The sequence below is a fragment of the Toxorhynchites rutilus genome, chromosome 1 (genome assembly GCF_029784135.1).
Source record: "Toxorhynchites rutilus septentrionalis strain SRP chromosome 1, ASM2978413v1, whole genome shotgun sequence".
Taxonomy (NCBI): domain Eukaryota; kingdom Metazoa; phylum Arthropoda; class Insecta; order Diptera; family Culicidae; genus Toxorhynchites; species Toxorhynchites rutilus.
Window position 1 is genome coordinate 160893176 of NC_073744.1, and position 27551 is coordinate 160920726.

Genomic DNA, 27551 nt, shown 5'->3' on the forward strand with positions numbered 1-27551 from the left:
CCGTGATGACCACCGGCTTTAAATTACTGCTTTTTAGATGGCTTTCCAGTGATAAGAAAGTTGTAAATTGATGCACACATCAGCTTTATTTCCTCGTTTTATAATACAAGTTAAACACGAACGTTGAGTCAACATATCGGAACCACTGCTAGATTGTGTTTTCTGTATTTGGACTTTTTTCTGGTAGAGAATAATATGATTGAAAATGGAAGGTATCATCAGAAGAACATCATGTTATTGAATTTCGGTATGATGACGTATCGATTACCGCAATTATCAACTAATAAGTGCAGTCTTATAAGAATTCAATTTGTTTGATTGGGACAAAAGACTTAGTAATATTTTAGGATTATGGTATAAAAATGGCCAACAAAAACGTTCCACAGAATTTCTTCGCTATAAAAGCTCATTGCGTAGGGTACGCATCCACCATTAGTTATCATGAATTTGATTACACTTATAACGTACCTTTCGCTGGGTATAGCATCCGCCGGGTCTATCAACATCACCGACCCGTCATCGACGGACCCATTCTTCGTTTCGACTGTGGCCTCGATTCTACTGTCGAACTTTCAAACCCCTTTCTCACCAACATTGATCAGTTACGCTTCTGAAGCAGCATCGCTGCTTGGGCTAGTCAGCGACGTGCTGAGCACTATCAGTGGTCGTTTAGTGATAAGACTCGATCAGTTCAGTGAATCGAAGCACGTCAACTACGTTCTATTCTTCGACGGGTACTTCTCCTTCAGGAGGATACTGCAAAACGTCGGCATCCAGGATGATCCAATCACGGGTCGATGCTTACTGGTGTACAGCGGGACGCAGTTCAACGACAAGATGGCACGACAGATCTTCAGCGATCTCTGGAACAGTCGCAGTGCCGATGTGGATTTGATTTGGAACAATGGAAGTCGGGCGGAGGTTTGGACGTATTTTCCGTACACGAAGCCGTTTTGTGGATCCGTTAAGCCGCTGCTGCTGCGAAGCTTCCGATCGAATGAAACGAACTCCCATCTGCATTTGTTTCCGAGCAAAACGAACAGCTTCAAGGGTTGTCCACTGAAGGTTGGCAGCTTCCCGATCGCTCCCTTTATAATATTTGAAGATGACGACCCGGACGAACTCCGTGGGATAGAAGGAGATTTGCTGAAGTTGTTGGCGGAGAAGTTGGACTTCACGATCAGCATCATTGAACCAGCTAACGAGACACTGTGGGGAAGTGAAGATGGTGAGAACAGCACCGGTCTCGTTCGACTGATTTACGACGAAGAGGTAGAGTTTGGGATCAGTGCTATGGGCATCACGGCGGGGAAGAATGCTTTTCTCAAGCCCGGAGTATCACATCATGTGGCCAAGCTGGTGCTAGTGGTTCCACCCGGGCGAGAGTTTTCCGCCTTCGAGAAGCTTTTTCGACCACTTGCGGCCAACAGTTGGGCCACGATTGGGGCCTATACCGGTGTGGCAGTGGTGGTTATCACGGTGCTCGAGTTCAATCCAATCCCGGTTCGGGAATTTGTCTACGGGCGGGGCGTTCGGACGCCATATCTAAATCTGTTTCGGATTATGATCGGCTGTGAAATTTCTCCAACTCCGGGACGGAATTTCTCACGCTTTCTTTTCGTCTCATGGTCGCTCTTCGGCTATTGGATTCGAACCGTATATTTGGGTTCTCTATTTCTGTGCCTGCAGAATAGTCATAGCTACCCTCCGATGAGTACACTGGAAGAATTTAGGAGTTCGGGTGCAAATTTATATACGATCACTCCTTTGCTGCAGATGTTCGATAGTTTCCCGGAAATCATGCCACGTGTTCGTGAGCTACCTTCGAAAACGAATATCATGGCGGTGCATATCAAATGGATGCTGGAAAATCCGAGCGTCAGAGATGTGCTCTTCTGTTCGACAGATTTCGCTGCTCGCCACAACAAATTGTACCGCTGGACAGGACAGTCCATCGCAATCACCCGAGAGATGGTAGCCTCGTATACAATGGCAATCTACTACCCGAAAAGGTCGATATTGACAGATCGATTCGATTACGAAATTATGCGGTTTCAAGCCGCCGGGTTGTTCACGGTGTGGATCAATCGATACGGAGATTATAACTTTTTCCAGAAGGAAATCATCAACAAAGTACCGGATCGGCTAAGCAACAGTCATATTTTGGGTGCATATGAGATTTATGCAGTAATGGCGCTAGGGTGCGTTGTTCTCTTTCTGATAGAAGTCATGTCCAGCGAAGTTCCGTGGCTTAGAAAGATGTTCAGTCGAATTTAGATTCCTCTTATATCTAACGCTTTGCATGCACTCATTTTAATGACCATTGATACATTAGCCCAATAATATTAACATAACCACATTCTCGCGTGACAGTATTCAATCTGCTCCGAATGACACCTTTCTTCCGTCACAATAAAACACAGTCACAATTTCCATTTTGTAGAATCGCATTCAAACCAACGGAACAACTCGACCGCTCTCCAATATGTTGTTGGCGCTGCTTCTACTCACTTTTGCACCTCTCCATCCATCCAGTCAAGATTTATCTCATCTCACACCGCTCACCGAGCATTCCCCGCTGAGCGAGGCTACAGCTGACATAATATCACGATTCTACACGGTCGAAAGCAACCAAATCTTTATCCGTCGACGTGCTAGCGATCCCAACAATGTGTACACTCATCGCGATATCGTTAACGAGATCGTACTCCATACCGAACCACGAATCACCGTCCAGCTGGAAACCTATCGGAGCGCCATCCTGAATCAATCCCGGAAGCACAATGTGTTTCTTGTGGATGACTACGAAGCCTTCCGAAGGATCAGTGAGGGAATGAAAATTCGTACCTACGACTACACCGGGTATTTCCTGGTGATTGTGAGCGATTCGGCGAAGAAAGGCTTCAACACGGTTCAGATGATCATGAATGATCTGTGGTCCCACTATATCCTGAACGTGGCCGTTTTGATGATGTATGCAGATGTTCCGAAAAAGGTATATTACTACACGTACTTCCCATATGGCAAAGACTACTGCGAACAGGTCCGACCCAGACTCTGGAAAGTTTTCGATGGGCACCGATGGACGGAAAGTCCGAAGAATGCATTCTTCCCAGACAAGCTGAAAAATTTTCATAGTTGCCCCCTGAAAGCGGCAACGTTCGACATTCCACCGTTTATGATGCTGCAATACGGAAGTGATGGAAAGGTTGCGTCTACAGATGGATTGGAAGGAATTGTTACGAGAGTTCTGAGCCAGCAGCTGAACTTTACTGTGGACATTGTTGTTGTGGATCCTCCAGATTGGGGAATTACTGCGACGCGAGGTATGAGTACAGGTGCAAGTAAATATGTAAGAAATCATTTTCGCGAATCGAAAACTAGTTCAAGTTTCATACTCTTCCAGGTTCGCGATCGCATTGTGAACTTCACCATAGGATACTGGTCAACGACCTTGGACAGGAATCGATACATGGGAAACACTTTCACCCACTACACCTCTTTGATCACCACTGTAGTACCCCCCGGTTATCCGTACACATCGCTAGAGCAGCTTCTACTCCCTTTCAAGTACATCATATGGTCTTGCCTAGTAACCATACTGCTGATCGCGGCAATCGTCATTTGGACTCTCAAGACACGAAGCCCAAAAGTACAGCGCTTTGTTTTTGGACGCTCGACAACCACTCCGTTACTGAACACCGTAAACATTTTCCTAGGCGGATCACTTCCCCGTTCACCGGGGCGCAATTTCTCCCGCACTCTCCTCGCAGTGTGGCTCCTCTACGGCATAGTGATCCGCTCCTCATACACCAGCGAACTGTTCAACTTCCTTCAGCTACAACCTAACAAATCCACCCCGAGATTAGTCACGGACTACATCGCCCAGGACTACCAAATCCGAATGGCTCGCAACTACACGTACGTTTTCGACGCCTTCCCTTACATAATCCCGCACCTCCGAGAGACCACCCTGCAGCAGTTCTTCGCCCACCATGTTGACGAACTACAGCTGCCCTCCACGCGGTACGTGATGCTGATGCCGATCGAGTCGGCTGCCTTCTACAACCGGTTCTTCGTCAAACAAGGCAAACCAATGCGCGTTTCCGGTGACCGGGTGTACTCGTCGAAACTGACGATATACTCCCAGCGTGCGGCACCGGTACTGCGTCCGTTCGATCGGGTTCTCCGTCAGTTGATCTCTGGCGGTTTGATTGACCAGTGGGCGTCGTTTTTCTACCAACCGGTGTTCTTGAAGGTGGAACACGGATCGGATGAACCGCGGCCGATGACCGTGCTGCAAGTGATGGGGTGTCTGAAACTGCTGGCGGCGGGACTTGGGTTCAGTGTGCTTGTATTCGGAATAGAATGCGTGGTAGGACGAGTGAAAAGCGGAAGGCGTTCGAAGAAAAGTCACTGATGGGAAATAAGGCTCATGTTTAGCACATTGTATACTCTAGGGATGAATTCACTGCGATAATATATTTTTGTTCCGAATTAAATGAAGGGCCTGATTCTCGAATACACTTCACGGTGGAAACGAAATAAACGGCACGCCATTGAACTACGTTTTACGAGTTAGTGAAGTGTCGAAGATAATAATGAGTTTTCAGGTAGAATGAGCACTTTTGAAATAAAAAATCATAAATGAAAATTAACTTCCTCGTATCAAACTGGTATTCAATGTGAGTGGAAAGCTTTGTTTTCTTCATGTGATATAATAATATGATACAAAAATTTTATCTGAAGATAATTTGATATTATAATGATAAGTTTAGAGGGAAACTAATCTCGTATCCAGATGTCGACACCGTACCGTTGTCATCGCGGACACGTTTCATTCCGTTTCCACCGTGAAGTGTATTCGAAGTGTATTCGAGAATCAGGCCCGAAATGTTTGTAAAAATGAATTCAGATCAAACTTCGTTATGTCTTGTCAGGGTTGTCAGGTTCTCAACCTACAATAAATGGAAATTTCTTTCGCTGAAGGGACTTAGATTAACCCATTTTAGGCCAAGCGTTCGAAAAATCGAACAGCAACTTTGATAATTTTTCATGGCTTTGGAAAGCTTCTATATGGTAAGGTTTTGGCACCAAGTGATAGCTCAGTTTATTAGCTATCACTTATCATCGATTTCATCAAATTTTGTATAGCTTTATTGGACAAAAAATTCGGTTTAAAGCAACTATGTGCGGAAAGTATAGGTTATGTACATAACCTAACAAAAAAAAACTTTATAAAATGTATATATATGTAACTTTTCTACAGTTACTTTGATAAAAGAACACACATTGTGATGTAGGAAAAAAAAAACCATTGGATTGAACCTCCTACAGAACCAAAAATGTAGGTTTTGACCAATGTTTTTGTTTGGCACTTTTATGATTTTTTGTCATTTTCCGGGAAACGGAAGAACGGAAAAAATAATTCTTGAACATTGGGGTTTCTGTAACGCCAATAATCAAAATTACACCAATGGTTTTTGTTATAAAAATATTTTTTACAGCTTGGTCGTAAATGGGTTAAACTCAACTAAAATTCCATCGAGTGGGAGCTTAAAAGTCTTTCGAAACAAATTATAATAGAAAGAAAGTTTATTTATTATAAGAGTATTAACAAGAAATTTTAGTTAGTTATTTAATAAATCTGGGATGGCATTCCGCGTTTCGAAACGGTTCGAGAAAATTGAAACTCGAACCGAATTGAATTTGGCATCATGTAATGTTAATGTTTTCAGTGTACTAGATTTTGAGCAAAACTTGTCTCGAAGAAAAATGTCAAATTTTTGGGTTCGTAAACAAAAAGTACACGTCTATTGCAACTTGACTTGGGAATTTGATTTTTTTTTTTTTCATTTGATATGGTGATTAACAAAACCTCTTTGATTTTCGAGAGATAGTGGATATGGGTTAGCACCATGGTTATTCACGCCAAACCGCGTAGCAGCTGAAGGCTCTGGAGAAAATATTTTCAACACAGTACATCCTATCGCAAGGTATTCTGTAGAAAGAGGTATTAGTGCTTTGAAGGTTCGATGGAGGTGTCTTTCATCTAACCGCAAGCTTCGATACAGCCCACAAAAGGCTGCTTCCATAACAAATGTAGTTTGTGGTCTACAATATATGTGATATTTTAATGATCTGTTGGTACTAGAAGATCCGCTGTTAGTAACAAATGAAGTAGGTAGAGATCGCGACTTAGAACGCAGAGTATAAAGGATTCGAGACGCTGTCAGGGATTCTTTGCATTTGTGATATGTAGAAGATTTTATTTTGCGTTAAAATAAACGATAAACATTTAAAATCGTGGATTTTTTTTTGTCCGGTATTACTTATTCTCATCACTGCGACCATTTTTGGCTATTGTGATGTGCCTCACTTCGTTAATATTAAAGTATCTAAATGCATTCAATTACAGAGAAATTCTTTGAACAATCTTTAAAGTTTTACATAAATTTAGGCTGTCAAAAAAGTCCTGCGGTATTTTTTTTGAATTTTCATTTGTTTGATCATCTGTTTTAAGTCAAATATGCGCCGTTTTGTTCGATGACTTGTTCCCAACGAGATGCCAACTTCATAATACCCCTGTTATAGAAGCTCGCTTCCTTATTGGCAAAAAACTCGGATAGCCAATTTTCACAGGGACTTCTGACTACCTAGCTCGTTCGCCATGGACAAAAACAGGTGGTAGTCACTTGGTGCAAGGTCCGGACTATACAGCGGATGCAAAAGAACCTCCAATCCGAGCTCCCGGAGCTTCTGGCGCGTCACCAAAGAAGTGTGTGGCCTGGCGTTGTCCTGATGGAAGACAATGCGGCCTCTGTTTATCAAAGATGGCCTCTTCTTCATGAGTGCTACCTTCAAGCGGTCCAGTTGTTGGCAGTACAGGTCCGAATTGAGCGTTTGGCCATAGGGAAGCAGCTCATAATAGATTATTCCTTGACAATCCCACCAAACACACAGCAGAACCTTCCTGGCCGTTAATGAGGGCTTGGCCACCGTCTGAGCCGCTTCAGCGGGCTTCGACCACGACCGTTTGCGCTTCACGTTGTCGTAAGTGACCCACTTTTCATCGTCAGTCACCATCCGCTTCAGAAACGGGTCGATTTTGTTGCGATTCAGCAACGATTCACATGCGTCGATACGGTCAAAGATGTTTTTTGCGTCAACGTGTGTAGCACCCATACATCGAGCTTCTTTGTGAATCCAAGCTTCTTCAAATGGTTAATAACGGTTTGATGACTTATCCCCAGCTCTTGGCCGATGCTACGGCTGCTACTATGCCGGTTTTTTTTCGGCTAATTCAGCGATTTTGTCGCAATTTCCGACGACAAGCCTTCCGGAGCGTGGCGCATCTTCGACGACCTCTACACCAGAATGAAAACGTTGAAACCATCGTTGTGCGGTGGAAATGGAAACTGTATCGGGTCCATAAACTGCACAAATTTTATTGGCAGCTTGAGATGCATTTTTGCCTTTGTCATAATAGTACTGTAAAATATGTCGGATTTTCTCTTTATTTGCTCCATATTTGCGACACTATAACTCACGAACGACTTAACCAAACAAAACACTGTCAAGGACTATATTATAGCGCACAAAAATACCTTTCCAACAAGCTATAGTATGACTCGATACAATGAATACAACTAGAACTACGCGCTTACATCGACACCTCGCGGAAATACCGCAGGACTTTTTTGACAGCCTAATATATCTATTGGTTTCATTGAAATATGGTTTCATCACTCATACGTTTTGCTATTAAGGATTCATTGGGCAATGTTTATTCACCTAATCAACGATTTTTCAAGAAAAGTTTTAAATCTATATGTATGTATTTCCAATAAAGTAGTTGTTTTGAATTACTCATTCTCGTTCAATATTATGTAAAGACACTTTTCGTGCCGTGTTAATATATCAAAACAGTCATCTGGCATCCCTAGATATGAGTTCAATGTTTACATATGGTTGTGTTGTTTGGAAAAGACCCATTTGAAAATCTGTATGATCTTGTATTTACTGAACAGAATTTGAAGATTTCAGTTTAAAACATACATTACTTATGCAATACTAGTTAAGTCGTGAAACAATTTTTGAAGATAAAGGCGGAACAGAAGAATACCGATGCTTTAAATCAACAAGGTGAACAAACGCATCAAACTAACTAGACGATTCGACTGATTCATCGGCGAGCGCGGCCAAACGGTCGTTGAGCCAGACGAGCTACTCGTCTGTTTTTGGTCGAGCTCGGCTTCTGGAATATGAAAACAGATGAAAACAAACGAGACAAGCGCTCGTCTTCTGGAATAGGGCCCTATATTCTTGAAGCAAGCGGTCTCAGAACTTGTCGGCTTAGCCGGTAATTACACAGAATAATCGAGAAATTCACATAACATAGTTATCAACCTTATTCAATAATTTAAAAAATTATTATTCAAAACACTCAAAATTACTTTGAATGCTTGTTAAACTCGAAGCAAGTTGCTTCAACTGTACCGCAAGCATTTGTTGATTCATTTTCAAAATTTCTCGTTTTACTTCCAATAAAGCTTTTTGCGTCTCGTGACATTATTCTTTTGCTAGAACGTATCTTCGGAAAAGTTCAAGCTTTTCTCTTTCTTCCGTTAGTTCGCATGTTCGCCTTCGTTCTGTCCCTAACTTGCACGTTGTGTTCATCTTGATCTTCCGCTTCTATACGATTGCCTTCCAATTCTTCTTCGAAGTCTACTTCGGCGATAGAATCTTTTTCTTTTTCAGCTTGAATTTCCAGCGGAGGTTCTAACGTTCCATGAAGCGAAGGGCAGCACCTTATTCGAATACCAAACGATTTGGCGATACCTATCTCAGAGTTGGCAGCGTGCAATCCGGCAGAGATCACCACGCTTCCTTCATACACATTAAAACGTTTGGCTCTTCCCGCTTTTTTGCACTATTCCATAGTGCTAAAATAACAAGTGATTAATTATGCAACACACTAGAAGTGATGTATTTATACTCACATACTGGTACAAATAGACGTCAAAACCGAAAGAGATGCAATCAAAGTTTTGTTTGATGTAAGGCTTAGTATTAAAATCAACGTTTCACTAGCACATTCCCATATGACGATCAACCATTTCTTGTCGAAAGATTTGTTCTCGTTTCGAGTTGAAAACACTCGAACACAATGTTACGTGATGCCAAACTTTGCTCGAAACTCTACTACTGCCTTATTCGTTTCACTCGTTTCAAGCTCGCTTCGAGATCCATAATGGTGAAAGCAAAAAACACTCGTATCGAAATGCGGAATGTCACCTCCTGATTCTATTCCCGACTACATGAACCCCGATATTTTTTTTTCTTTCGCGAGTACAAGGTTTTTTTTCAACTTTTCCTTTTTTTTTTTTGAAAATCCTTATTCCTTCGCACTCAAGCACCTCGCACTACGCATCATGACTAACACGTAGCTTCAAATCTGCCGCTACATCATCACGAAAGTCATAAAGGGTGTCCCAAATCAAATTGCATCACGGAAAAAACGCTGTAACAAATTACCCATTGAATATTTTTTCTTGAAAATGTGGGTAGAAGTAGTTTAGAGTGTATTGTTTACACTGTCAGTTTTAAGGAAATTGGTAAAAATTGGGTCACCCTAAGAGCAACGTCACGAATTGATTTTGCGCAAGCACCTGGAAAATCCACAACCTTCTCACTGGGACTTCAGAAAACAACTCGAAATCGTGCAGTCAACGGTGAGTCGTGTGATTGAACATTACTACGAAACTCTGAGCCTCGAACGGAAGGAGAAATGCGGTCAGAATGGGTGTCCTATTCGTGATCAGAATCACAAGCGTGTCGTGAAAGCGTTCAAGCGAAATCCCAATGCTTCGGTCAGGGATGCGACCAAAAAGTTGAATCTGTCCAAGTCTTTCGTTCATAGAGCCAATGACCGGGAGGGACTGCATAGTATAAAGTGCAGAAGGATCTGAATCGTGTCGAACGGCAAAATACGGTGGGAAAGTAACAGTACACCCAGATGCCGACGAAGCCTCATTTTCTCATCATGGATGATCAGACTTACGTCAAGGCAAACTTCCGGCAGCTTCCAGGGCTACTGTTCTTCACCGCCCAGTACAAGTTGTACAAGATGTTCCGGAGCAGAAACTTTCAAAGTTTGCCAAGAAAGACGTGATTTGGCAAGCGATCTGCTCATGTGGCAAATGGAGTGCGCCGTTCGTGACTACCGGGACTGTAAACGGGCAGTTCTACCTCCAAAAGTGTCTGCAGAAGCGTTTGCTTCCTCTGTTGAAGCAACACGAGGGTCCTACGATCTTCTAGTCAGATCTAGTTTCGCGTCACTATTCAAAGAATGTCCTGTAGTGGTACGAAGCCAACGGGTCACTTTCGAACCCAAGGTCATGTAACCACTACTATGCTATGCATTGTCGTTGTTTTCGACAAGTCTTTGAACAATATTACAAAAAGGCTGCAATTGGATCTGAATGTCCAATATTGGGATAAAGGAGAATGTTCATCCCAAAATGAATGTTTTTGGGACATTCTCACGCATCAGATAAACTTGCAGCTTTTCAAAAAGGACTTGGAAATATACTTTCGAAGAAACCTATTCTGGTGGTGATGGACGGCACCAACGCGAACTCATCATTTCATGCGAGCCGCCACTGGACTTTCAAACTTTCAAACATTAGCTAATCAAACGTTTTAAGAATTACAACTACAGAAATAGTAGAAAACATAATTACTAGTCTAGATGTGAAGTTTTTGTTAAAAAGTCACAGGAGGGTTGTGTCCGAGACTCGACCGCATAGTTGTCGTAGGATTCCGTTAGGCTATCTGTTGGTTGTGGATATGTTTGAAAAATTACATCGTTAAACTCTTCGATAATGATTTGGCGGCCCTAAAAAGGGCCGTTTCGTTTGGTTGTTGGGTATTGTTTGTTCACTCCACCAATGTTCACCGAGTGATGATGACAGAAGGATGATAAACAGTCATTGTATGGTGCGTATCAGATAAAAGATACCGGAGTGGAATGAGATATGAAGAAAACCGCCCTCTGTGATCCTTGACGAGATGCCTCCTATGTTATGTATGGATGAAATAAAGAAAAAAAACTCACCATTGTAATATAAGATAACTAGCTGACCCGGCAAATGTTGTTCTGCCATATAAATTATTTCTAGTGAATATTTTGGCTGTTCAATAAAGAATAAGTAATGTATTGTAAGTGTGTTTAAATGTTTTAACGATCTACAAAATCATTCATTGCCATTTTCGTTTCACAGAAATAGCTGTCGAATTGAATAGTAAGGCTGCCACATTTGCACAACTCGATTAAACTTGAGTTGCGATTCGTTCGGGTAATTCTGATTCGAGAGGATTTCAGAATACAGGAGAATAGTTGATCAGGAATGTACGTATAAGGTAACTCTCGCTTTTGTCATTCAACCGAATACATCCAGCAACATGTTGGACGGAATACGTGTAATTTTGTAATGGAGCTCTTTCAAGGCTTCATTTTTTTATTCGTATACACGGGCTGTCGTTTGAACAAAGGCTGTGTTGGTGTTGCTCATGATAGCATCTCGCAAGAGAATGTATTCTTCCTCAAACCGCTTCTGTTGATTGTGTTATAGGAATCGCAGTCGGTCGCTCTCTACCTTTGCGTATATATTGATCATGGGTTATTGGCACAGCTCAAGATATCGTAAAATGACGTTGTCCTGATTACGTCAATTAAGCAAACGACACACATAAGTATCCATCGAGCGCATTCTCATGTTTGTTTCGTCTCCTCTAAAAACGTGTTCAAAAATATTAATTCAAAATGAGTAATGATGCTCTTAATGATTGAAATAACTGTAGCGCATTGGATCTAAGCACAATTTCTCCAGCCTGTTTTTTATCAGGATTGTTATTTTGCATTTCGAGCATGTGTGTGATTAGAATAATTTCAATAAATCATTGTGCTCAGCCAAAAAGGCTTCCAGCTCGCCGGCCAGGCGCCTAGCTTTAGTCGGACTGAGGTTGCTTGCGTATGTGTGGGGTGAGGGTTCGATAAAGAGGACAAAGTACCCTCCGGCATTTAACAACGTAAATAATTTCGACCTGTTTGAAAAACGAACGACGGATCAATTATTTGGTATTGTTTATATAAAAATACAAATATCGCAAAAAATACAAAAACTAAATTATTCATTTTTTTTTTTGCATAGGAACACCCTAATCGGTATTAAATATAAAGTAATCGGTATCTTAGAGGGATCATATATAGTTTACGACCTATTCTCATGTCTACCAAGTTTTTTGAGTATAATTTCATTAAAATCGATCAAACCGTTTCGGAGGAGTTCGACCACGAACATCGTGACACGAGATTTATATATATATATAGATTAATTCAAAATGAGTAATGATGTTCCTAATAATTAAAGTAACTGTGGCGCATTAGATCTACACACGTGCTCTTCAATCGGTTTTTTATCAGGATTGACGACAATAGCGTGACTGTTATTTTGCATTCCGAGCATGGGTGTGATTAGAATAATTTCAATAATTCATTGTGCTCATCCAAAAAGGCTCCCAGCTCGCCGGCGATATTCCTAGTTTTAGTCAAATTGAGGTTACTTGCGTATGTGTAGGGTGAAATTCGATGAAGACGACGAAGTGCCATCTGGCATTAAACAACATAAATAAATTCGTCCTATTTAAAAAACGAACGACGAATCAATTATTTGGTATCGTTTATATAAAAATACAAATATCGCGATAAAAAAAAAAGATGAGCGTGAAAATTGGTTATATATGGTTATAATTTTTTTTTTCAAGCCAAATTTATGCAAAAAAAATACGAAAACAAAGTTATTCAGATTTTGTTTGCATGGGACCACCCTAATCGGTATCAAATATAAAGTAATAGGTATCCTAGCGGTATCATATATAGTTTACGACCTATTCACATGCCTACCAAGTTTTTTGAGTACAATATCATTAAAATCGATCGAGCCGTTTCGGAGGAGTTTGACCACGAACATCGTGACACGAGAATTTTATATATAAGATTACCAATATCGAACACAGTAATTTTACACTTACACTTGTGCCAAATTTTTCACAATACAATGAAATTTCACGAAACAACCAACATTAAAGTTTCAAATTTGAATTTTATTTGCTAGAATTAATCGTATCACTCACCTTACTTGCAATATAAAAATGCCACCGACTTGCATAGTGATCCCCGATAATCGTTCGATTAATCGATTAATTGAATACTTCCTACAGAAATCGATTATTAATCGAACGAATATTGCACAACCAATAATCGAAGCGAACGAATAATTTACGTCGATTAATCGATACAAACCCAGAGAAAATCAGGATTGTAGTCGAAATAGAAGGCCGCTGCAGTTTTATCCTGAAAATCAATCTTTATCTTTGACGCTCTCCTAAACTGGTAAATGAAGCCTAATGCCGTCAACGAGACATGTATATATTTGCAATGTCGATTTCCCCTGAGCACCTTGGTTTAGATGGGTCTGTTAGGGAACACATTTCGGTAGGAACAAAAGCTTCCCCTACTTTCATGTATTTGCAATGCTGATTTCCCCCAGGCAGCTTGGTTTTGATGTCTCTGTTAGGGACCTGCCACATATGTCATCAATGTCGACCAATCAGAAGTGGGTACTTCCGTTAGGATAGGGGTTGAGATTTTTCAATTGTTCGATAGTTAGTTTCGTGACATATATTATATTCTTCAATATAGAAAATTGTTACGGAGTGCCGAAATCGATTCTCGCAAAAATTTCATCAATCCATCATGAAATGACTGAGCAATAAGCGTTTGAAATTGGACAATTTTCACGATCTGCTCGATTTTCGGTTTTCAATTTGTACCCCAATATGTTCCTGAAAGATGTAATCCTACGTCAAAAATTACTACTAGATATTTATATCCCAGAATAATCAAATTTTCCCTCAGTGTATGCGCAGAGTTCCCACATTATACACGAACCTCGGAACTTTGAGTAATTTAGAATTTGTAGTACTAGATTGTGTGAATTGAATTTGCTCTCTGTAAATAGAGTAAATAGGAAGAAGTTTGTTTTGATTACTTCGACACCCGATTTGGGTACATGATTGCTGGAAAGAATGACTGCAGAAACCGTGATTAACCCCGACAATTCTTCCATCAAGATTACCCAGGAGCACCTAGTGTCTTTCTGTGAGTCACTCCGTAGCACCTATCGTCAAATCAAGGCTTTAATCACCACGGAACGGGCAAACGTGGATAAAACACTGGCAAAAGCACACCGCTATGAACTGCTGCAGAAAGCACTCCCCGAAACAACGCCTTACTCCAGCGCCCAAGTGGACCACATCCGGATAGAGTGTTTGCATGAGATTAACAACCGATTGATTGCAACCGGGGAACTTGTGTGAGTTTGGTTAATTGATTTGGAATAAGAAAAACTATCAAAGTTCGATTCGATGTTATTTTTTTTAGAACGGAGCTAGTCAAAGGATATCATAAAGTTTTACGGAATTATCAGGGTCTGGAGAGAGTTTGTAACCGTATCGACGATCTGCAGGGGAGCGATTTAATAGCCGGGAACGAAAGACGGAAACCATTGGAATGGTATCTGCGTGTAGGCTTTCGGATCGTGCACAATCTGAATGATTTGGTGATTCGATTCAAACTAACATTCAAAGCCATTGACATCCAGGAGGTTAACTCCATTCAACGATTTAAAGATTGCCTCAAAATACCCGACGAGATTGATATGTACTTGCAGGAGTTTCTCATGTATGCTGTTTTCATTTAATCAGCAGGGCAAGCAGGCTATTCAGCTACCTTCGAATATATCTCCAAAACATTTGTTGCATCATTCTTCCTATGTTAACAATTATCCACGTTAATTCTAGTTCTGTATCGACACAATTGCACAAGTTTCAACTACATTTCGTCCAAGCAATTAAAAAATTTGCATCCATTTACGCCGTTCCACTAATAAAAACTATTCTACGAACATTTTTTCCGTTTGATTACATATTAGTAAAAAGAACTCGTTTCACCATGTCCTTCGTCCTTCCCCCGCGCATTAGAAGTGCGTATGAAAAATTAAAAGTAAACTGTTTACGTACGTAAAAAAAGAACAAACGAGCCTAAAAATTCCCTCAAAAAACAAGGAAATTAATGGAGGCACTATTGCAAATGGTTTGTTTAAAGTGCCGTAATATACCTGATCACCCGAGGGAGGAAACTGTTATCGTCGCAACGGTAATTAACGAGTGCTTGAGACAGCAGCAAGAAAAAAGGAAATAGAAGACGACTCTCTGAAGGAAAAGAAGAATTTTTGAACTAAAGCATCGCACCGAATGGAACCGCACGATTAGCTCCACACGTCAGCCGAATACCGCTTCTGGGCTTCCATCTTTTTGATGTACTGCTGGGCTTCACTCTCGCTCATGTTGCCCTTTGTTTTCAGCACCTTGAGCAGAATGTTTCGCACGTCGGTGGCCATATTCTTGGCGTCACTGAAAACAAGAAAAAATTATTTGATGAAACATGCTCAGCAGAAAAAGGGATGTTGAAACGCTACCCGCAGATGTAGAAGTGCCCCTTCTTCTCTCCTATCACATCCCAAAGCAGGTCCGTGTCTTCCTCCAGCAGATGCGTGACGTACACTTTTTGTGGCTGATCCCGGGAGAAAGCCACCCGCAAGCTCACCACACCGCGTTTAACGTAATCTTCCAGTTCCTGAAAGAACAATAACAAACGTCAAGTTAATCGAAGTTATACAACGCAAGGCACTCTGCTTTTTTGACGTAGGATTGCGTCTTTCGGGAACATATTGGGGTACAAATTGAAAATCGAAAATCGAGCACATCGTGAAAATTGTCCAATTTCAAACGCTTATTGCCCAGTCATTTCATGATGGATACATGAGGTTTTTGCGCCAATCAATTTCGGCACTCCATAACAATTTTTTTATTGAAGAATATAATATTAGGCTGTCAAAAAAGTCCTGCGGTATTTTTTTTGAATTTTCATTTGTTCATAAAATTAGTTACAATCATCTGTTTTAAGTCAAATATGCGCCGTTTTGTTCGATGACTTGTTCCCAACGAGATGCCAACTTCATAATACCCCTGTTATAGAAGCTCGCTTCCTTATTAGCAAAAAACTCGGATAGCCAATTTTCACAGGCCTCTTTTGTGGCTAACTTCCGACTACCTAGCTCGTTCGCCATGGACAAAAACAGGTGGTAGTCACTTGGTGCAAGGTCCGGACTATACGGCGGATGCAAAAGAACCTCCCATCCGAGCTCCCGGAGCTTCTGGCGCGTCACCAAAGAAGTGTGTGGCCTTGCGTTGTCCTGATGGAAGACAATGCGGCCTCTGTTTATCAAAGATGGCCTCTTCTTCATGAGTGCTACCTTCAAGCGGTCCAGTTGTTGGCAGTACAGGTCCGAATTGAGCGTTTGGCCATAGGGAAGCAGCTCATAATAGATTATTCCTTGACAATCCCACCAAACACACAGCAGAACATTCCTGGCCGTTAATGAGGGCTTGGCCACCGTCTGAGCCGCTTCAGCGGGCTTCGACCACGACCGTTTGCGCTTCACGTTGTCGTAAGTGACCCACTTTTCATCGCCAGTCACCATCCGCTTCAGAAACGGGTCGATTTTGTTGCGATTCAGCAGCGATTCACATGCGTCGATACGGTCAAAGATGTTTTTTTGCGTCAACGTGTGTGGCACCCATACATCGAGCTTCTTTGTGAATCCAAGCTTCTTCAAATGGTTAATAACGGTTTGATGACTTATCCCCAGCTCTTGGCCGATGCTACGGCTGCTACTATGCCGGTCTTTCTCGGCTAATTCAGCGATTTTGTCGCAATTTCCGACGACAGGCCTTCCGGAGCGTGGTGCATCTTCGACGGCCTCTACACCAGAACGAAAACGTTGAAACCATCGTTGTGCGGTGGAAATGGAAACTGTATCGGGTCCATAAACTGCACAAATTTAATTGGCAGCTTGAGATGCATTTTTGCCTTTGACATAGTAGTACTGTAAAATATGTCGGATTTTCTCTTTATTTTGCTCCATATTTGCGACACTATAACTCACGAACGACTTAACCAAACAAAACACTGTCAAGGACTATATTAAAACGCGGACTATATTATTATTGTATCGAGTCATACTATATCTTGTTGACTATATTTCCAACAAGCTATAGAATGACTCGATAGAATGAATACAACTAGAACTACGCGCTTACAACGACACCTCGCGGAAATACCACAGGACTTTTTTGACAGCCTAATATATGTGATGAAACTAACTATCGAACAAATGAAAAATCTCAACCCCTATCCTAACGGAAATATCCACTTCTGATTGATCGAAACATCAAAGCCAAGCTGCCTGGGGAAATCGGCATTGCAAATACATAAAAGTAGGGGGAGCTTTTTTTTCCCAGCGAAATGTATTCCCTAACAGCGACATCAAAGCCAAGCTGCCTGGGGAAATCGGCATTGCAAATACATGAAAGTGGGGGAAACTTTTGTTCCTACCGAAATGTATCCCTAACAGAGGCATAAAATCAAGCTGCCTGGGGGAAATCAACATTGCAAATACATGAGACATTAAAATCAAGTCATTATCGAAAAGTTTAACGATGTAATTCTTCAAACATCCAAAATCAACAGATAGCCTAACGGAATCCTACGATAACTATGCGGTCGTGTCTCGGACACAACCCTCCTGTGACTTTTTTTTAATGATGATGATCGTCCCACCGTTCTCTTCCAAAGGTTTTTTAGCGGAAGACGATAATAATAATTTATTACTGACTTATTGACATTTTACTTTTGTTTCGGACTCTGTTCCCTCAAACTGGCTCTACATTAAAAAGTACGCTACGATTCTGATGCTTTTATTTGAAAGATGAGAAAATTTAATTCAGGATATAGTAGTGGAACAACTAAATTAGTGGATTTAATTAACATTTTGGAAGTGAACAACTTCAAGGTTAGGGGGTCTTCGTAGCCACTTGGTTACGCGTTCGCTTACTAAGCGATCGGTCGTGAGTTCAAACTCAGGGCCCTCAATTGACCATCTTTGTGTTGTTATAGAATAACTACGTCCACGCAAACATCATCAGCGATGGAGATCGATCCACGGTCGAAATTAGATCGATTCATCCATACAACTGCTCTGCTCTGCAAGAAACATCGGGCTGCTTTTCTTTAAATAACCCAACAATGATCAATATCAACTGTCGTCGCTGTCCGGTCTGCTGAACAATGGAAGAACAGGAAGAATACCCTTACGCCGAAATGGCTACTACTGTGTAATTTACCATAATGTAATGGAACAGAAAACTTAACGCCGAAATGGCTACTACTAACTACTGTGTAATTTACAGTTTATAGAAACATAAACATATATACATGTACACGTTTAAAACACGGCTCTGTTACAGCTAAAATGCTAATGAGCCTAATAAATAAATAAATGGGATAAAAAAAAAACTTCAAGGTTCATAATTTTTAATGTGTTATTGTTGATTTTATCCTAAAAAATTATATTAACTCTTTGTGGTCGTTTGTCTGTTCTCATCCACCATACCTTTTTCATCGTTCTGGTCGTTTGTCTGGTCTCAGCCACCACAACAGAAAACCATGCTAATCTTATATTTTACTCAACCAACGTTAGTTTATGCTTTTTCTAAACGAAGCTTGATCTCTAGTAAACCTGTTCACGAATCAATACGGTGTTCCTATGAGTAATAGATAACGGTGCTCAGTATCAAACAAAGTAGTCACCCACACAAGACAACGCACAGTGCGTTGAATGCATAGGAATGTGGGACAAAAATCATAACAGCAGAATTTAGCCATTGTAACACTTTGGTGCGATGGAAAATATTGTTCATAAGTATCAGAACTACTGTTTGCAGAAATGTCTCATGTTATTTTAATAATCGCAAGCAATAAAATCTTTGTTCATCTAAAGTGAAAAGTTATGGTTATGGTTATGGTTTACATTATGCTGAAGTAGTTTTTTTTAAAGCAGAATAATTGTTTGCATAAGTTTCTTATGTCATTTGAATAATCTCATGTAAAACAATCTTTGTTTGTTAAAAGTGAAAAGTGTTGATCGTTTCGGACACACATTGCTGGTACTAATTACACATTTGTTGCATTAATGGTAAAAGTCTCATATCCAACAGATAATAAAAATATAATTATGTATTGACTATACTTCATATGATTTACTCTTAGAGATTGTTTCGAAAGATTTCACACGAAGACGAATTATAAAATATATTTTTTATATAAAAACATTACATTAAAATACGTTGTTAGGGTGGCAGCGAAAATGGTCATGTCAAATTTCAAAAACCGCCCATGCACATTTTGTTTATTGGGCCAAAAAAAATGACCTGTGCAAAGTTTCAGCTCAATCGGGCATGATTTAGGGGTGCCTCAAAGCACTCAATGTTTTGTTTTTTTATCTTCGAAAATCTTCCAAGGGGGGGAGGGGGGTGAAGGAAATTTGGAAAATCGAATTTTTTTCGATGCCAAATGATTTAAACATGAATAAAACGACGAAATCTGGTGTCATTCGAAAAAAAAATTTCGACGATGAATTTTTTTTCCATACATCCATTGCTACCCTATAATACATATACGAGTATGTAGTTCACAAAAAAAAAATATTTTTAATAATCTTACATGTATCACTGCTTTTCCAAGGAAAAATAATTCCGACCAGTACGACACCCATGCCCAAATTTAATACGACCGCAAAAAGGGTTAAACGAGATTGTTTTTATCAATTGAATTGGAGTTCTTTAACCGCTCTACAATTTGTTCTTTGACGCCCAACTTCTATCTTTCTTAATTTGGCTGCAATATCGATATAAACAATTCCTGGTGAAAATTCAAGCAAAATATTTCCATATTTTATACGCAAAAAAGCCGTGTGTAACGATATATGATGCTTTTTACACTGATATGCGATTTGACTCGACAATGCTATATATGCATAAATGATTTCGCATAGATCGATATTACGATAGTGTATATCATAAAACCGATGTTTGTTACACCGAATTAAGAATTAAGGGGCTGTCCACATACCACGTGGACAACCTCCGGGGGTTAGGGGGTAGGTGAATGTCCATGCTTGTCCACGGTAAGGGGGGTATGGGTTATGAATAATGTCCACGTGCACACGCTTAATAAGTATAGTATAAATGAAGTCTGAAATTTGTTCTGCATTTTCAATATTTTTTTAAACTTTTCATCCTTAGTACTTCGTTTTACCTCTTGTTTGGCATTCAAATTGCATTTTCCGTTGAACAGCTCCACAACGCTTATAGTTATACAGTTTTCCTACAGTTTTCCCTTAGCAATCGACCAGTATTCTCCAGCCAGCCTTAGCTTGACCCGGATATCATTTCTTGAGAACCAAAGTGGCGTTGTATTTCATAAACGTTTGTCCATATCTTAATAGTGACAAATTGCCAAGACGGGTCAAAAAAGCATATAAACCCAAGCCAGAAAAAGTCAACATCTCCAGAAGGAACTCCTTTTTAAAACGAATTCTGGTTAATTGTATGTTAGGAGTTACGAAAGGTTCATTTTTTAGTATGCAGCCATTAATTTGACAATTTTTTTGTATTTTCCTGGGCACTTTGCAGATCTAACGAGGAATGTATTAAATTTGTTGTCCTGTAGTTTTTTTCCGGAAACAACAGCCTTGCAGTACGTTTCATTATCCATAACGACGCAACCGAATTTCATTAGCAAATTCCTGTAGAGCATCCGCTCCTTTGCTTCCAGATTACTTCGCATTACGGTTCGATACAACTTGTATCTCAACATTTCTCAACCATCCCTTCATTTGTTTTTTGAATCTAGGATTGCGAAGCTCGTGCCATTTTCTCTGTGTTTTTCGGTCACAAATCCGGGGTCCGCTTGAAAAGAGCAACCACTTTCGAGTGAGTTTTTAGGATGCCTTTGCCTTTGCTTCGATTTCCTGATTCCCTTTCGATGATTAGATATTTTTCGAATTATAACAGAACGTGAAATAAGTGAAGTTTTGGGCAGTTGAACAGTTCAGTTGACTCATGAAAGGATAATCCAGAATTTCTTTGCGTACGTGCAGGATAGATTCGCGACGGGCATGATATATGCATGATAAACTCATCCTGATATTAATATATTTTATTATATTTTATTTTATTATATAAATATATGATATTAATTAATATTCTCATACTGCTTTACGATTCATTATTTGCTATCGTTTTAACATAAAGGTTTTTGACTCTTTGTCAAATACCGTATTTCAATCAGACAGCAGGCTTTCAAGCTATGATTCTTTAAGAATCGCTTGCATTTAGATTTTGCCATAAGATATCATAAGATATATAATGATAGCACGTGCCAAATATCGAAACCTATAAGGGACGTTTTGATACGAAATTCAACAACGGAAATATCAAGACTACATAAATGGAATTTGGAGGAAACCGAATAGCGATACGAATTAACTATTAGGTAATGTTAGTGAAAACCCAAAAAACAGAAAAAACACAACTTCTAATAAACCCAATTCTAATAATTTCCTCGATCCAAAAACATGCAAAAAATGTCCACGTGGACTTGAGGGGAGGGGTCTAGCAAATGTTCACGCTTGTCCACGAAATAGGGGGGGGGGGGAGTCTAAAATCATGATTTTTCTGTCCACGTGGTATGTGGACAGCCCCTAATCTGTAGTGATAAATAAAATAGTGGTTTTCGCATTTTATACAGTTTTAAATGTACACAATGTATCCTTCTATCGACATTGTATATGATTTTGATTCACTTTATATACGACTTCTAATATGCCATGTTAAGCGATTGAATGTTTGCTGTGGTATGTAAAATGGATGTCAGATTCAATGGACATCCCCACCAGAGGGTAGTCTACATAACTCGATAGCATACGTCAACTTGAATATGTCATATCTGAAGACTGTGGTGAGAAAAGTGCATTAAATATTTTTATTGTTGTCAAGGCAATACGGTGGTAAGAGTTTAAATATATTTATAACACGTGCATTTTCACCGGGTAAATGTAGCCGATATGGTGCTGCTTGACTGCATATTTGTTTAACAATTTCTCCTTGTAGACTAAATCAATAATTAGCACGGTAGAAAATGACTAGATTGGTTGCATTTTCCAAAAAGTTTGTTATATTTCATAATTAGTTCTTTCAGTGTAGTTTTTATTTTGCGCTTCTATATTTTTCAGCTAATCTTTTTTGAGTGCATCATTGATGTTCCCCTCGGTGTTTTTTGACATTTTGGAAAGTCAGCCCAGTTAACGAGCAGAATTCGTTAATTCGGGCTGTGCCAGTTATCGGACAACCGCTGTTCCACAATATACTCATGTTAAGCGGGAACTCCTAAAAATATGTTTTTATTTGATAAGAAACATACTGAAAATAGCGTTTTACATGGATGTGGAACGCATTTGAATATAAACACGAATATTGACGTATGGCAGCGCATGCTAGACCGTATGGTAGGCATTGGCGTCGCATCGTAGTCTCCTGAAAAATATGGCGAAGCGACGATGAGTTGTTGGAACCTCCAATTGCACTGCCACGATGTTTGTATTGATGAATTCTGTCATGGGTACATAACTAATGTTATCCCGTATAACAATTGTTGCTCTTGGTGCAGTTTGTGTGCTATCATAGAGAACACACATTTTTGTGTAGAAATTCCTCGAGCCTAAAATTATTGAGCCAAGATTCTTGAATAAGAACCACATCCAGAGTTTCGTGAATGAACCTTCTGCATAGGACACTGTTTGCTCCCTTGGCGTAATGAAGGCTCACCTGAATAAACTTTATTCTATCCAGCATTTTGTTCGTCTCCATTCTCCAGGAAGAGGCAGCCGGACATTCGGCTCTATTGCTTGAATGGATTATTCATATGTGTCACACGAGTTACGCGGTAGAGAAGGTCAGCTAACGGGTGTTAAATAAAAAATGAGATTTTTTTCAATAAAATATAAAAAAAAAATTTTTTTCATCGATTTCAGTATTTTTTATTAATAACATAATGTATTTTCTTCAAAAAAATGTCAGTGAATGTTTGAGTAAGGGCCGTGGTCTGCTGTTCGACGCAACTTTGTCGCGATGCTCTCACAAGAACGTTGTACGACACTTACGTCCATTTTCCGGATTCTTGTAGTCAGTTGCTTCGTGTCCTTAGACCTTCAATTTTTTTTATACACTAGGGCACTGAGTGAGCCAAAGAAATCCTCTATTACGATCTTTCGGCACGAACGGTATCTTTTTCTCCTCAAGATACGCCAGCGTCTTCTTGGCGTAATGGGAAGACGCCTTGTTCGGCCAGAAGACGTACTTCCCATCCGCGTGATGCTCGTTCAGGAACGGCAGCAGGATTTTATCGAGGCACACTTCTCGATAGATTTGTTGGTTGATTGCCAGCCCGCTCGGCTTAAACCAAGGCTTTGAAATGCCCCGGTCGGAAATGGCGATGTACAACATAACCTTTTTTTCAAACTTGTGCTTGAACTTGTATTTCACTTCAGGCGGTGTGGATGACTTGTCGCTGGAGTAGTTATTATCATTTCCTGGAATATGCGTTTTGGACAGCGAAAAATAGCTTTCGTCTTCCAGAACGAAAGACGTCCCGCGGTATTTTTTGGTCATCCAACGACACTGTGATTTAATCGTCTCAATCTGCTCCTCCGTGTACTCCGGCGACCTCGTCTTCTTCCTGCAGACGATTCCTTCCATCTTGAGGGTCCGATGGCAATACGTGGGAGCAGCCATATTTCCGACCGGCGTCACGCAGGCTGGTTGCGTCCTTGTTGTCAAACAGCTTCTTTAACGATGTCTTCCTCTGCGTCGTCATTATCGTCACCGGACGACCACTTCCGACCTTCCGCTCTACGTTCAGGGAACCCAGGATACGATATACCGTACTGACAGGTACATTTTCTTCCTTAAAATGTGCCACCGTGAACTTTTTTCCTTGCTGGAAATGCGTTTCGTAGAACCGTACAATGCGTTCGCGGAGCACGTGCTGTTTCAACGCCATCTTTGCTTTTACTAAATTCAAACTAGCAAAACCAAACACGCCTACTGTTTCTAGGGAGCCCAAAGAGCAATTTTCTTGGAGAAAGAAAATTTTATGCTCTTTATTTGAGTTACTGAAAGGTATTGAAAATATTCTCATTTTGTATTCAACACCCGTTAAATCAGTGAAGCGCTCAATGCAGTAAGGGCGAAAATACTGTGGGGGCGCCCAGGCATTCCACAGACTCCGTTATTGGCAGGGTATTTAATGAAACCATTAAAAATTTAAAAATGAAAATGAAACCGAAAATACTGCTTACGGAATCATCAAAATACCAAATCAAATTTCCGAAACTATTTTCATGAAACAGAAGACATGTATCGCATACAAAAATGACTCAAGTTTTTCTCAATAACTTAATATCATCACGCACCGTGCTCGGTAACCTCGGTTGTTCGGATCTACTTCTCACAGCAGCGACTTCACATATCTTCACATATCTTGCTTGAATACCTGCTCAACCGAGCAGTTTGATTACGATTTACGAACATAAAACACACATTTTAACTTATCCTTTAAGCACCGATCGCATCAATGTGCCGCACTGGAGTGATAATTACCACTGATTTTGTACCAGCAAGCTGCCGTTCTACACATAGTTGTCAAATGTGACTTTTTACAATTTTAACCTTTCTTCATAAAACGATGACTTTATGCCTAATCTTCTAAAAAAAACAAAAAAGTACTTGTTTGCTTCCACCTTTTGAAAAACCACAAAATTTCAGGCATAACAGTCCCACCATAAATTTTTAAACCCGCGTAAACAAGGTTGATTGATTCAAGTGAGGGGAACTTTTCACATTTTCATCAGACAATAGTTTACTGCTTAGAAAAAACCCGGTGTATTGCTAAACTGAAATGCTTAAAGCTTCTGGTAGACGAATATTGTACAAAACTATTATTTCTTTTTTCTCAGTTGCTGAATTTGAAACATGGGACAGCTATGCGTAGAGTGCACCCGTGGCCGAGTGGTTAGCGTCTCACATTGTCATGCCGGGTGTTCGGGTTCGATTCCCGTTCTGGCCGGAGGATTTTTCGTCAAAGAAATTTCCTTCGACTTGCACTGTGGTCACGCGTATTCAAGAGCTTGCCCCTCGGAATACATTCAAGGCGTGTTATTTGGCTTAAGAAATCTCAACTAAGTATTAATAAATGACGCTAATAATGCATACGTTGAGACGGCAAAAGTTCCACAGGGAACGTTAACGCCATTCAAGAAGAAGAAGACAGCTATGCGTAGAACGGCACTGAACATAACAACCGTATACGAAGAGATAAAAAAAAAGTCAATCAAAACAAAGAAGTACGCACCTCTTCGTAAATATAATCCTCGGCCCGTTTCCGGCATCCGAAGTACAGAATCGTTTGTCCGATCTCCTTCCCCTCCTGTTTGTTGAAGTCCCGCTCCTGAATGAATCCACGGAAGGGAGCCAGTCCCGTTCCGGGACCAACCATGATGACGGGCGTCTCCGTCCTCGCTGGCAATCGGAATTGGCTTTTCCGGATGAAGATCGGCACCCGCGGCAGGGCTTCCCCGTTGATGGGATGTTTCTGGGCGAGGAATGTTGTTGCGACACCTTTGTTGACGCGGCCAGTTTTCGTTTCGTACTTGACCAACACAGCCGTCACGTGAACCGTGGTCGGATGCAGTTTGGACGAGGAAGATATCGAATAGTAACGTGGCTGCAGTCGGGGCAGCAACTCGCACAAGTGATCGATTGGCGGACGGCAGGATGGAACATCCTCCAACACGTGCACAATGTTTCGGCAGCTGTCCTGAATCCATTCCTGGCATTTGGCCTTACCCTCGGGCGCCGTTGAAGACATGAAGCGCAAAAACTCCTTATCCTTCTCGTCGCTGCAGTATTCGGCCAACTCTTTGAGAATGTGGGTTCTTGGCAGGGCAGTAATTTCCAGATAGTGCGTCAACGCAGTTCGGTACGTCGTTGGACAGGGGAATGGATGCTTCTTGCTGCTGTCCGTATCGGTGTTGATCAGCGAGAAAATTGTGTCCAGATCGGCGTTACACAATTTTCCCAATCGCACCACCAAATCGGTATCGTTCACCGGATACATCGCCAAATGGTCCCCAGCCTCGTAACGCATCTTCGAACCCTCGATGTCGAACTCAACATGCATGCACGACCGATCTCCGGCTTTGTGCAGCTCGCGGTTAATCTTGATCGGTGCCAGGAATGGATTCTTTGCATCGAACGGCGGACGCTGGGTCTGGAGGGAATGCAAACGGGCTACCTCACCGGTATAAATACGCTCCGAAGTTGTTTCCGGTTGCTCTAGCAAACGATATTGACGCATCAGCACCTCGTCTCCGGTGCTCTCAATGCCGAAGAAATCACAAACCGCTGGCCAGAATTTGTCCTTCCAAGTGATAAAATCATCTTCAATGCTAATGGGGGAAAAGAAAATAGTTTAAAAAATAGAAATCGCACATCTGTCCAACAAAAGAACTGTAAGCAGAAACGTACTTTGCATCATCGTCTCCAAGTCCCAGCTCGTAGACTCTGGTGGCGCCCAACTCTTCCAAGCGTTTGTCGACATAGATTCCAACCTTATTGTAGTGCTCGTACGTTTTATTACCCAGTCCAAATACCTACGGATGAAAGCACAAAACAAAATAATTCATTACAACACAAACTCTCAATATCACGATACTGTTGCGTAATGCCCCCGTAATTCAAGCCGTATACCTCAATAAGCTTCCCTTTCCGACGGAAACGTCCGCTGATTTTTGGATCCTGCCGGATGTTCAACAACCAGCGGAACAACTGCCACCGCGTGGACTGGTTCGATCCACCGTCGTTCACCGATAAAACTCCCGTTCGGGAAGCGACCGAGAAGCCTCCGCTACCACCACAACAATTCTTAACATTTTGCTGCCTCGCGGAAGGTGCCGCGAGGCGCATGGTAAACTTTCTGTTGCACGCTATCATTCGTGCACCGGAGTTTGGCAATAAATATCACATCTTTAAAAGATAGTTAGGCCACAAATATCACGTGCAAAACAGCGAGCATGTAGAGAACGCAAGTCGTAAACGAGTGATGAACTAATGAATGGGGAAATAATACGCAAGACAGCATATGATGGCTAGAAACGTCAAATCACGATTTTCGAAGTGTGTGTGTGTGTGTGAGTGTGCGCTCTAGGGCGATGAGAAATATTCAGCCCCGTACACATTTCGCACACTGGGAAAACAAGTATTCGATTGGCAAAAAACACCACATGAACGTGTTTATTTTTGGTTCACATAACTTAGTTTTTCAATGGTCTTCCTTTTTTTGAGGCCGAATAACAACGAGGGAAAACCAGGGTCCGAAACGATTTGATGTAAAACAGGGCATTAGTGTT

The 27551-nt window shown here is 40.9% G+C and overlaps 3 protein-coding genes across 7 annotated transcripts in view; 2 read left to right on the forward strand and 1 right to left on the reverse strand.

Moving 5' to 3' along the window:
• The first annotated feature begins 441 nt into the window (after window positions 1-441).
• Window positions 442-4420, forward strand: LOC129761545 (uncharacterized). The gene is made up of 3 exons (XM_055759270.1): window positions 442-2187; window positions 2444-3352; window positions 3407-4420. Exons 1-3 carry the CDS (start codon window positions 442-444, stop codon window positions 4418-4420), a joined length of 3669 nt encoding a protein of 1222 aa, XP_055615245.1.
• A 9626-nt stretch (window positions 4421-14046) lies between these two features.
• Window positions 14047-16051, forward strand: LOC129765101 (uncharacterized). Its single transcript, XM_055764970.1, has 2 exons — window positions 14047-14438; window positions 14507-16051. Exons 1-2 carry the CDS (start codon window positions 14152-14154, stop codon window positions 14823-14825), a joined length of 606 nt encoding a protein of 201 aa, XP_055620945.1. The 5' UTR covers window positions 14047-14151; the 3' UTR covers window positions 14826-16051.
• LOC129765074 (NADPH--cytochrome P450 reductase) overlaps window positions 14799-27551 on the reverse strand; it is a 58207-nt gene continuing 45454 nt past the window's right edge. For 4 of the 5 annotated variants that reach the window (XM_055764927.1, XM_055764934.1, XM_055764950.1 and 1 more), the window contains 4 exons: window positions 26671-26795; window positions 25496-26591; window positions 15603-15760; window positions 14799-15537 (listed from right to left, as the gene is read on the reverse strand). In XM_055764927.1, the coding sequence (XP_055620902.1) occupies window positions 15393-15537; window positions 15603-15760; window positions 25496-26591; window positions 26671-26795 (1524 nt within the window). In that variant the 3' untranslated portion in view covers window positions 14799-15392. Of the gene's footprint in view, window positions 15538-15602; window positions 15761-25495; window positions 26592-26670; window positions 26796-26892; window positions 27258-27551 lie in introns of those variants that run through there. The other variant, XM_055764956.1, reaches the window with a different exon arrangement.

Bases quoted from the DNA above. Each gene is read 5' to 3' on its own strand.
- LOC129761545 (XM_055759270.1), top strand. From the start codon at position 442: ATGAATTTGATTACACTTATAACGTACCTTTCGCTGGGTATAGCATCC. The intron at 2,188-2,443 runs GTAATGGCGCTA...TCCATTTTGTAG, and splicing joins GTGCATATGAGATTTATGCA to AATCGCATTCAAACCAACGG. The intron at 3,353-3,406 runs GTAAGAAATCAT...ATACTCTTCCAG, and splicing joins GTACAGGTGCAAGTAAATAT to GTTCGCGATCGCATTGTGAA.
- LOC129765101 (XM_055764970.1), top strand. From the start codon at position 14,152: ATGACTGCAGAAACCGTGATTAACCCCGACAATTCTTCCATCAAGATT. The intron at 14,439-14,506 runs GTGAGTTTGGTT...TATTTTTTTTAG, and splicing joins ATTGCAACCGGGGAACTTGT to AACGGAGCTAGTCAAAGGAT.